This window comes from Chrysoperla carnea, chromosome 1 (assembly GCF_905475395.1).
Source record: "Chrysoperla carnea chromosome 1, inChrCarn1.1, whole genome shotgun sequence".
Classification (NCBI taxonomy): domain Eukaryota; kingdom Metazoa; phylum Arthropoda; class Insecta; order Neuroptera; family Chrysopidae; genus Chrysoperla; species Chrysoperla carnea.
The window spans coordinates 71,959,535-71,972,617 of NC_058337.1; the positions used below are offsets into that span (position 1 = coordinate 71,959,535).

Sequence of the window (13,083 nt, forward strand, 5' to 3'; positions counted from 1 at the left end):
GTCTGTATTTATTCTCCTCTAATTAATATCAAAATATCATGTTAATGATCATTTAATAATAATTATTTCCACATTTTACCTATATGTAGATAGATAAGGTATTTATAATTGATCATAATTTAAATTACCCAAGGTATTAACAAATATATTATAAGATGTGAAACATTTATCAATTAATCTATAGAAAACCATTTCATGTTAACCAGATGACATTATGTATACAGTCTTCCAATAAGAATGGTATAATATATTATATTAAAATGGAATTTAATTGGCTAAAATTCGTTTGAAACTTCCTTAGGAAAGTTAATTCCAATTTCATCAAATTTTTTTTTATATTTACCGAAAATCGACAAAGTATTATCCAAATTTGAGCCCTCACGGGTCAACAGTGATGTTTTTGAAAAAATATTTCAATCAAAAGCTATTACTTAATTATTTTATAAAGAATAACTTTAACATTTAAACTTTGTTCTATCTCTAACGGTTTACAAGATAGGACCATTATCATTTGATTGAAGGAGCCAAAAATTCACAATTTAAAAAAAGGCATATATAGGGCAATTTTGAAGGTAGAAAGTCGATAACTCGGGATCTTTAATTAGAACTATTATTTTATTTATAATGCATAGTTTTTTTGTAATTTGTAAAAATCGCCAACTACCCCTCAAAAAAGAGGATTAGCCCCTCCCCTCTCTTAAAAGCCCGATTTTTTTAATGAACTTTTTATGAACTGTATAAAATCAACTCAAAAAAATTTTAGTATCATTGAATTTCATATTCAAAGTGGCCGAACGGGCGGTCTAGAGCGATAGACTCGGACCGATTGTCAACTTAGATTCGAAGTTGCGGGTCCGAATCCAGGCAGTGGCATTATGAGTAATTATTACATAATGGGTTGGTAGAATTGATCCCAAAGTCGTCGCTTGGATAAGAACAAAGTAACCGACTCCACTCACATCGTAAATGTAATCGTATATATAAAATTCTCGTGTCACGATGCTTGTGGTTAAACTCCTCCGAAACGGCTTGACCGATTCTCATGAAATTTTGGGTGTATATTGGGTAGGTCTGAGAATCGGACAACTTTTATTTTTCATTCCCCTAAATGTTAAGGGTAGTCCACCCCTAAATTTTTTTTTAAATTTCTAGATAGATTTTTGTTTTTATTTTTATTTTTGTATGATACATCATTAGAAAATACATACAACCTTGAATTTTCAACCCTCTACTATCAACCCCTATTTTTCCATCCCGATTTTTATTCTTAATAATTTCTTTCAATTATGATTTTTTTCTAAATTCAATTTGATCTTCCACCTTCGCCGGTCGATAACCGATTAACTATCAATCGATCAGTTATCCTCGCTAGATGTCTACCGTTGTCACCTCTCATCCAGCAAACATCACGGAGTTGAGATGAGAACAAAGCCGGTCTCCTGTCTTACTCACTATACAGTTTTCGGCCATTTTCTTTAAACAGTAATTTATTACCCTAAATAAAGCATACTTTTATTGTTTATAACGCTTGTAGATCGCCGAACACTAACAGTAGATAGTTATTTTTATTGAACTAAAAAAATGTTAATTAAAGAGAATTGAAAAATCTCATTGAATTTTTATTTTTTCCTTGTTTATTCACTTGTTTATTATTATTACTTTTTGTTATTGTTTACTGTAATCATGTATACGATATTAATTTTTCATCATGATCTCTCGATTATAATTCCCCTACCTGGTAGGGCGCTTGACATGAATCCAAGAAGTAAAGGTTCGAGTCCCGGTTCGAGTGTATTTTTTTCAATTCTCTTTAATTAAGATTACTAGACAAGATATTTGTCAATTTAGTTTAAATTTAGCTGTATGTATCATATTAAAAACATCAATTTTAATGATGAGAGACCATGATGAAAATAAATATCGTATACATGATTAAAGTAAACAACAACAAAAATTAATAAAAGAATGTTTCCTAGAAATAATATACATGGCAAAACAACGTTTGTCGGTTCAGCTAGTTGTATATATGAATGTAATTAAATAAATAAAGATCAACAAATAATGATGCGGGTGGCCTCTGTTACAGGCGTATATGTCAGATAACGAGGTTAAAACCCCAAATTGTTCAATATGATGTATATATTATAATAATAATTATTATTATTTTCGTTATACATATGGAAATATAATAATGCAAAACATTACATATAAATTATATTCAGTGAAATATAACATATAACCACAAATATTCATTTAGTTGTAGGGGTTTATTTGTATACTTTAATATATAGATTCTTTGTTGATATATATATAAATGATATTCAAATAATTGTATTTTAGTGATTCTTATAATTTCTATATATCGAAAGTAAAATAATTAAATGATATAAATATTGCAATGAATGAAGAAGTTAAAACGTATTTTAATATAGACATTAGAAGGGAGGCGCATGGTTTGAAATAAACAGTTTTTTAATAGACCTTTTCATCGATTTGCTTTTGTTTCGGGCAGTTGTCAAAAAAATATTATAGGAAAGTTAAATATATTTTATCTTTTTCAAGCAGTGCTTTTTGACAAGGAAAGAAGATATAAGATATGTCTTTACTTGATTGAAAACAGTCCGAAACAAAAAAGAATCATTTTGTAAATGAAAAGCCCTATTAAAGATGAAATTTAACTGAATCGAAAATACCATAAAATGGTTTTAATTAGTATTAAAACTTTCCTTGGTCTGAGAATTTAAGGACTTTAAAGGAAAATCACCAAGGTAAAAGTTTTTGGATTCGAAATGGAGAAAACGTTTCAAGCCTTAAAATAAACCTTGGTTATTTAAAATATTTTTAAATAACCAAGGTTTATTAGTATTATGGTTTATTATATATTACTTGGTTATATTTCAACTATTGTTGTTTATTTCATTAAGGTAGTTCCTCCGCGACAGTCCAGTCAAAAAGTTTTGGATTAATACTATCATTCAGCGCATTAACTGTGCTATGACTACTATGACTATACCATATATTATTTTCTCAAGACTGTAGTTCCTCACTACTGTATCTCCTATACGTATAAACACACACACTGTGATATATACCTTTACCATTAGTCTTTATATCCTCTCCACAAAAAATCATCGCTAAAACGAGTTATTTATTTAAGTTTTTTATCGAAACTATATGGTAAATAATTTTTATTTTTTTTTATATATTTTCTAAATATAGTATTCTACATTATATTAGTTTTTCATAGAGATGGTGAACGTCATTCATTGATAAATAAATATAATATTTGTAAATTTGTGTATTTTTATACGCTTCTCCCATGTACACGTACAAATTGCGTCACTTTTAATTGCTAATATCTCATGTATGACATGGTAAATCATCTTCTAATTTTAACAGCATGTGTATTATGAATTAAATATTTTATATTCTGAGTTTTGAGAAATTCTTGAAATATCACTTTCGTGTAGGTACTACCTTAAACACGTTAACTGTCTGTATAAGTGTTAAAACTGAGCTAAATTTCAGTATATAACAGATTTTTAACATGCCTAAAAAAGTTTCGGTTTTTACCGAAACTATGACAGATACCCAAGATTCGGTTTCGGGTATATGAATAATTGAAAAATTTCTTAATAACTCTAACCGATATCAGTATTTTAAACCCTAGAGTATATTAGAAACTGTTCATTCGTGTAGATAAAGTTTATTTTTCTTATGGAAGTGAGGGAGTGTTTTGAATTAATTAAGTAAGTAGGTACATAAAAACTATCTAAAAATAATAATTCAATCGACAAAATGATCAAAAATATTTCAGCGCTTAAAATTTTTTGAATTATTCAGATGTTTAGTAGAAAAACCTAACTTTGTTCAAAAATAAAAAGTACTAAAATAAATTATAGTTAACGAAATGTTATTTTTTGATACGACCATATTTCAATATTAAAAAAAATAATACACTCTTGGTTGTAGAGCCTGATTTTCGGAAAATTTTGAGTTGACAACTCTAGGCTTAAATAAAAAATTTATGTACAAAATAGAACTTACCAACTATTAGTATTGATAGCATTGTAACTGGATCACGAATACTTTCATCTTCGACGAATGTTGTATTTTGTTGTTCATCAAGCATCAAAATCTAAACAAACATATAAAACAATCTTTAAATCTTCACTGCAAACACAACACCGAAAGAAACACGAAGGAATGTGAATTTTTTAAGTAAAGTAATAAAATTAAGTCCTTTAACCTTAACATATTGAGATATACACGTATTTAACAAGAAAACATACTGAACGTCCTACAACTTGTTTTTTGGATTTTTAAACCAAAAAAGAAGGTATGATGCTCTATTTTATGAGCCAACAAGACAAAACCAAATATTTTATTTGACTTTCGTCGGTATTTGGTGTTTTATCCAGTTCTCACGACCTGCTTTGATTATTTACTTGAATATTTTGGCTACTATTGACATTAAGACATTTGTTCAATGAAACAATAGAGGTCAATATCAATAATATTGATTATTTTATAGGGGTCAAAAATATTCCTACTTTTAATATTCTCTAAAATGAACGTGTGATTTTTCAAATAAAAAAATTCAGATAAGTTTATATACTAAATTTTTTTTAATAGGCCTTTTATTTTTCTGTATTTTTAACTCCAAGCGATCATTATCTTCTTCCTGTAAACGTCACCATATATTATCAAGTATTTCATCAAAAAAGTTTGTAAAATAAAATTAAGAATTAAATTTTTGTAATGAATCAAAAATTGATAATGATCAAATAGTGGAATGGTACAGTATTCCAATGTTACTCCAAGCATTATTATGCATTCACTATTCGACCAGTCGTCAAATGCACCCGATTTTTGTAATTTTTGGGTCAAAATTACCTTACATACTGAGTTTTATCGAAATTTTAGATAAGAAAAATTTCTCGATTTTTTTGCTATTTTTTTAAAGGGTACCCTTTGGATAAAATCGAGAAAATGGCAAAAAAAAATTTTTGTTTTGGAATTTGATGAAACTCGGTGGATGGGGTAATATCGATCCAAAAAGTATAAAAATCAGATTTATTTAATGATTGGATGCAGATTTTCTGAGATATCGCAATATTATATCGATTTAAATTCGTATCTCAAAAACTATTCGACCAATCGTCAAATGCGTTTTTGTACTTGGTTCAAAATAATATTCTATACTGAGTTTTATCGAAATTGCAGATAATAAAATTTCTCTGATAATGATCAAATTGTACTGTAAAAATAAATTCGCAACCGCAATTCTGTTTGCCCTTTTAGTCAATTTTAGCAAAATGCCCACATAAAATTTTTATTTATATAATTCCTTTTTTGTTGCAACCTTTGGCTTTTTGGCTGGCGACGCCCCTGTGTTGCTTCTGATAAGTGTCTGCGTAAATAGTCTAAAAGTAATGACGTTTAGCATGCAAAATCTTAACATTTTTTTTTTTTTTTGGAGGACCCCTATGACCCATTTTTTAAACTCTAACTACACAGGTAGAAGAAAAGTATAAATACAAACATATTCCTTATGAATAAATAATAATAAAACCTTCTTTTGTTAGAAATATGTTTTCGTAAATATAAATCGAGCGTTTTCCCTTACGGAATATTAATTAAGGCAAAACTTTACAAATCTTTAAATTTTAAAATTATTTAAGGTTTAATAATATAATTTGAGGTATACTATCTATTCAAGATTCATAATAATATATTTAAGAAATAAGATTGAAACTTCATTCAAGATTCATAATAATATATTTAAGAAATAAGATTGAAACTTTGTAGGTAGCTTTTTAGAAGAAAACTTAGGTAGAAACTTTATAGTAGCGAGTCCTTGATTCATAGTTTCATTTCCGGAAGGCCCCCTTTTTTTCTATATAAATGTTTGAATTTGTATTACTTATTTAATTTATAAAAAATTAGACAGGGACCGATAATCAACACTGTCCAACCTATTTTGAACAAAATAATAATATGAAAAATAATTTTCCAAATAATATTGTTTCTGTATTCGAAAATTGTTCACTTTTTCAATGGAAATACAAATAATCTATCTACAAATATCGCCATCTAAATCCACTAACATAGTAGAGATTGTAGACAGTTCTTGTTAACGGTACAAATCCATTATTTATGAATGTTTCCTAATAATACCTGTTAACCAAGTTGTGGGCCAGTCTGTAGAGCGAAGATTCACATTTTCCATACACTGTAGTAAGTACACATCAAAAAAACTTCTGAGAAGATTTATTACACACAAAATAAAGAAAAAATGATAATAAAAAAACTCTATGTACAAAATAACTTGTCAATTTTTTATTATAAAACCTACATTTTCATGTTTGATTTTCAATTTGATTTATTTACCAGAGTTTTTTATGTCGTAAATTGATTAAATAGAAAATATTTTTGTTTGATGAAAAATAAAAACACTTTCACGAGTATATAAACACTAGGTTCATAAATATTTTTTATCGAATATGTAGGTAACGTGCTACGTTTGAAGGGGAATTTGATTGTTTTAAATGCTTAGTTAAAATTTAATATAAACAGGATATAGTTTATACTTCCCCTCTTTGTCAATTACATCAATATCACCTCCATATATAATAAGTTTTATACAGGCTGTGCTAAAAATGTTAGAACAATGCTTCACCAAGTGCAGCAGGTACAGCACAGTATAAGTCGACTTAGCTTAACTTACATTAGTACAAAGTTGCTCAGTTAGGGAGCTAGGATATGTTTTCCAATTTCGAAAATATCTTTAAAAAAATTAAATACTTGGGAAATATCAAACAACTGTATCTCTGAGCAAAATTGGTCCAATCGGGATAATCTAGTTCTAAAGCTGGTACTTTTTAGTTTTTGAACACGAAGCCATAAAATTTTTCCATTCCCCACTGCTTTGTTTAGAGAATGGGAAAAACTGTATAATTCCTCAGATAACTCTAAAATAAACCAATGAAACAGCCGATCTTCTTAAAAAATCCAAGTGAAGTTTTTTCACCGGAATTACCTTTATTTGGATACAAGAACTGACCTATGATCGGAAAACCTTTCCGAAACATCCTGTATGGTTATCTATAGATGCTAGACTTATCATCGTATTTAAATTCATTAATGGAAAAAATATTTATTTAACGAATAAAAAAACTTCATTTCAATTCCTCATTTGATTTAAAAGTATCAACCCAATGTCGATAAACCAAATGGAGAAAAAAAATATTGTAGATAGTTATACTTCAATCTTTGTATCAACTTTAAAATTTTTCTTTCCTTTTTTCTGAAGGTAAATAAATATAAATTGTTTTACATTTCATTCGTGTGTACGAATTTTATGAATGAATTAAAATTAACTGTATACGTTATATTATTAGGTACGTAGTATATATGTTCATTTTCTCAGAATATCGCTTGAGTGCTGCAATTGATATCACAAAATTATTGAATTAATTATCTGCATAGAAATGTGTTTTCTGCTTTTTGATAATTAAATTAAGAAAATGGAGCTACATACAGCAGTCTAGACAGTATGAATCTCTTAGTAACCTTTGAATTAATAGTCCATAATCAAGAGATGGTAGCATGTGTGTAAAAATAAATATATTTAAAAAGATACAGGTTCCCTTGTGTTTTTGTTCCTGGATATAGATACAAGGTACACACCTACCCATAGATAAGAAATATTTATATTCTACCTACTCATGAGTAGGACTATAAAATGTGTTCAAATATATGATACCATTTTCAGCTACAACATGCAAGTACAATACGCTTTTTGTATTTTTTATCACAATTAATAATTTATCATTTATATATTCCTATTCCTATTGTATAGACAGTGTTGATGAAGCAATCGTTTGTTTTTTGGGTAAACAGTGATGTTTACAAAAAAAAAATTTCAGTCAAAAAATAAAAGTTGTTTATTTTTTTATAAAGAACATTTTTTACATTTAAACTTATGTTCTATCTCTAACGGTTTACAAGATAGGTCCTACGGACCCAAGACCCAATTGACCCATATTGCTCATTTACGAACTTGACCTCAGTTTTTAGGTCCTGAGTACGCTATAAAAATTTCATCTTGATATCTCTTTTCGTTTTTGAGTTATCGTGTCCACAGACGGACGGACGGACAACCAGAAATGGACTAATTAGGTGATTCTATGAACTCCTATACCAAAATTTTTTTCGTAGCATGAATATTTTTAGGCGTTACAAACTTTGAACTAAACTTAATATACTATGTATATTTCATATATACATGGTATAAAAACCACTTCCATAACTTCATTTCCTTCACACATTATCGAATAGTATATATAATATCGACTAGTATATATAGGATGATCTGTTATTGACTGCAGATCGTTGGCCTACAGAATAAGCTCATAAAGACGAACGAAAAGGTTATTTACCAATTTTGGATATGAGGCCTAATTTGCGAGATATGACTGTGGTACAAATCAAAAACAAAATGAGAGTAATCAAAAAATTTAACCACTCACAATGCCAATGTCTTAACAAATAATTTTTCTACTCTCGGAAATAGTAACAAATAAATAGTAATCAAACAACAAGTGACACAAGTAAATAATTAAATGCGAAAAATAAAAATAACAAATTGCTAATGTATTGGATTTTTATTGTCCAATTAAAATTTATAGTTTTCAATTGTCCTTTCCATATAAGATAGTGTATGCCTACCAGGTTCACTGACATTGTGAGTTTTTAATTGTCCCTTCCATATAAGATAGTGTATGCCTACCAGGTTTACTGACATTCTGAATGGTTAAATTTTTGGATTACTCTCATTTTGTTTTTGATTTGTAACATAGCCATATCTTGCAAATTAGGCATCAGATCTAAAATTGGTAAATACATTTTTCGTTCGTCTTTATGAGCTTATTCTATAGGCCAACGACCTGCAGTCAATAACAGAACAGCCTGTATAATGCATAGAAAAAACATATTTACCTACAAATTTGCAACCTTCTTTTGTATTATCGTTTCGAAAAAGATGAAGGAAGTATATATTACAGTGAAATTTTATCCTTATTTTCCGAATTTTGAGTACAAAACTTGTAACTGTACACATACTAATGAAGTGAAAATGTTTTAAATCGAAATGATTATAAGTATTTGTATGGAGGATCATTATCCAAAATGTCTGTAAAAAAATTAAATTGTTTACCTAAATATGTTAAGGTAGCCACAGTGTCAGTTTTACCTTCGAAATAAGAGGTTTTATTAACGTTTTTATTATAATCAACAGGCGTCTGTTTTTATTACAATCACATTATTTTTTATTGCTTTATTTACTTAAAACTTGAGTAACGTTTTCAAAGGTTTACTTGTGTTATCACTTAATTGATAAGTTGTATAATTATAACTTTGTTTTAATTTATGGAGTTTTTTTTGGTAAGGAATCGTGAGCAATGTCTACTTTCTTTACAATGTAAAACAGCCTCGAGAAGGGATACTGCAAATTATACTTATCAATAAAAAAGGAAATTGTATCTGTGTACTCTAAAATAGTTTTATTTATAGTAAACATTAAAATCAATCATACCAAAAGCTTACCTCATAATCTGCATTCGTATTGCCACTGTCATCCATAATTTTGTTTTACAAGTATAATTCAAGAAATTTGTATTTATATATAATGTTATTTAGAAATCTATTCCCTATACTGGTGTTCTATCTTGTCTATTTGTCTGTTAGTCTGTCGATTAAAAGATGACTAGTAAATATAGCTATCTATAGATATATAATATCCTTCTGTATTTTTTTATTAGTTATTTTATTGATATTTAAAAATTTTTCTATTCTACTAAGTTCCCAACACATCATATTCTTGATAATGATTCGTTATATTTTTATTATTTCTCTGCATTTCTTCAGTCTGTTCAGCTATTTCTGAAACAATAAAAAAAGATTAATTCAATCACAGTATAATTTTCAAATAAATAACAATCATGTCACTTGCGACATATTCTCCTTTACATTTTTGCAACTAAAGGTAATAAAATGTAAAATAAAAAGTCTAGTGAGAAGAAAGTTTCTATCTAAAGTTGGCGTATTTTCTGTACAAAAATTTAAAATGCGGTTCACACATTTTGTGTCTATAGTCTTTTGTATAATCAAATACTTCCTCTGATATGAAAGGCGGAGTCTTAATAATAGTATTTGTTACTTGGAATAGTCAAACTATCATAGAAGTGAGATAATTTGATAATTAAAGAAAACAAAATATAAGTTTTTAGTATTCCCCACCCAATTAAATCAATTTACAATTAATTATGGTTTTATAATAGTCCCCTCTATATTATTAAGTGATAGTTAATAACACTGCAGCTCCAAATCATTAATAGCTTTAATATAATTAGCCTACCCGCTAGGCCCCGGTTATATAACGGCTAAATAAATCCGTCATACAAAAATTACAAGCCCCGCAAAAATAATTTTTGATTGAACACGAGCAATATTTATCTCCGAAAAATAATCCTACAAAGGTAAAGAAACTTCTTTGGGATGTATTTTAACCTCTTTCCTACGGTAAGTAATGTTGTTAGATATGCCAAAAAAAAAAAAACATTTAAAACAACAATTTGTTGCCGTACTTAAGAAGGTGCGTCGTGATCTCAGAATCTCGTAGTCTTTACATAGACGTTAAGATATTATTTGTATTTCGGATGGGATTTTTGTTCTACCATAAAAATTGAAATCCATTCAATAAACTGTCAAAGAATAACAAAACAAACAAGGACTGTATAATCTGCATTATTGTCAAAAAAGTAATAGTGACTTTTAAATACAGACTTTTAACATAAATTTTCCAATGAATAATATCTCTTTTATAAGTATTGACATTATTTGATGTATATTGTATGAAAGATTGTTGTGCATGAACTGTCATGAACAGTTTTAATACAAGAGCAAGCGATTCGGTCTAAGCACATTCAACGCACTCTTTTCTAGTAAACTTTTGATAAGTTAGCAAATGCTTGTACGTCAGAGATTAATGAGTATAAAATTAAACTAACATTTCTAAGCTAGTACCTACTAAGATAGCAAGCAACCGTACCGTGCGACACGATTCTTATAGAAAAAAACTTTCGGTAAAATTAATTCCGGTAGTTAATAATACAATAATTAAGGCACATATTCGAATTTCATTTCACTGGAATAGTTTTGAAAGTCCCATCCAAATACCACCCCTCCCCCCCCCATTTTAATATTAGAATAAATTTTAATCTTTAAAATTATGAGGCAATAATTTTAATTTTGGGAAGTTCATAAGTGAGGTTGTAGAAATTTTGAATCGAAAGCATGAACTGTACGAGTATTACCCACAATATTTTAGTCTAGTACGATTCACGTTATTTCATATGGCTATCATGTAGTTTATAACCAGAAATTGCCAATGATTGTAAAAGTAGTAGTGGTATTTTTGGACACATAGTGGTATGAAAGGCTGAGTACGAACATTGAAATAATCATGAACACAACTATATTCTTTTCAGATTAACTGCTGTCGCCCTATTAGCTCAGTTAGTTAAGGCTTAACCAATTCCGTCCACGGTATACTTAGGATAGCGGGTTCAATTCCCGCCGTCGCAACAAAATTAATTTATTTAATAGTTGTGATAAGTTGGTGTAGTGCATGGTATATGCATGAAGGATGTGCACTTAGGTTATGAAATCGAGGAGTTGATAAATGGAATTATCAGCGGAAAGGTGGTAAAACACATACATGGTATCACAATGAGCTCTATAGCCTAAATGTGTCCTTCGTATATTGCCAGAGAAATTTTTTTCAAGATTTTTTCGGCCATCTTGTTATGATTTGAATTAATCATGAGTATTATCGAATCGATTTAATTGTTCCAAAAACATCATTCAAATTTCATTTGTTAACTTTAATTCAAGAATCGATTATAAAAACAACTTTTTTTAAATACTCCGATTATTTCTATCGAGAATGAACGAATATATTTTTAAGTAGTAATTTTAAGTCGTTGCTTTCTATAAAAATTTCATAGTAATTAATTTTGCATCCATTCAAGGATAGGTCTATTAGGTTAATCAAGTCAATTATTTAAAAAATTATTGAAAAAAATAAAAGAATTCTAATCAAGTAATTTTTACTTTATTGAAAAAATGATTTGTACAATGGATTGTCTACAGAGTTTCAAAGTAATTCGTTTTACAACCATTCTAGGAGAGATCAATTGGGTTAATCAAATCAATTAAAAGGGTATTTGAGTATTAAAGTTCCCGGGGGGAACAACTTGAGGAGAACGTTTAGCACGGACATTTCTAGAACTTTCAGCAATTGATTCCTCAATTTTGGTTTCAACTTGTTCTACACTTTTGTCAGCATCACGTACAAAACGTAAATTTGCAACGTATGGGTAGCCTACATATGAATAGCCATAATAGTGTGGGCTAATTAAATACGAAGAAATTGGTGCAATACCATCAACTTTTCCTTCAGCTACTTTTGCTTCAACTTTTGATTCAATTCAACTGGAACAGACGGTACCACACCTCCCAAACCATAGAATGGGTAATATGGTGGGAAACTGTAACGGTATACTGCTACTGCTCCTTGTACTGACGCCAAAACAACAAGGCTTAATAAAAAAGCGACAATGGACTGTAAAAATTCATAACGAAATTACTTTAATATAAGAACAGCATTAATAAAGATTATATAATTTTGACTACTTACGACTTTGAACATTTTGAAATTTTTGATTTGACTTGTTTCATAACTTGTGTCTTTTATATGAAATTTTATAATTGATAAAAGAATCATTAAGTATAAAAATATCTCAAAGGCATATTAACAGACTAATTTAGTGTGTCTAGTTCAATATTACAAAATTAAATTTTGGTAAAAGACAATCTGGGAAAATTTTCAGTTTTACTTACACTTTCTGACTTAGCTTTACTAAAAATATGATTTTCTATTGAATTTTGTGATTATTAAGCTTCCTCGATTTCCCTTTAGATAACAGAAACCTTTTTCTAGCTCGAAAGCGGAGATAG

General features: G+C 28.6%; 1 protein-coding gene across 1 annotated transcript in view; it reads right to left on the reverse strand.

Moving 5' to 3' along the window:
* Positions 1-9,645, reverse strand: part of LOC123290736 (dopamine receptor 1-like) — a 70,170-nt gene extending 60,525 nt beyond the window's left edge. The window contains exons 1-2 of the mRNA XM_044871032.1: positions 9,610-9,645; positions 4,048-4,138 (exon numbers count right to left, since the gene is read on the reverse strand). Coding sequence (XP_044726967.1) covers positions 4,048-4,138; positions 9,610-9,645 — 127 coding nt within the window. The remainder of the gene's footprint in view (positions 1-4,047; positions 4,139-9,609) is intronic.
* Between the last annotated feature and the right edge of the window lie 3,438 nt (positions 9,646-13,083).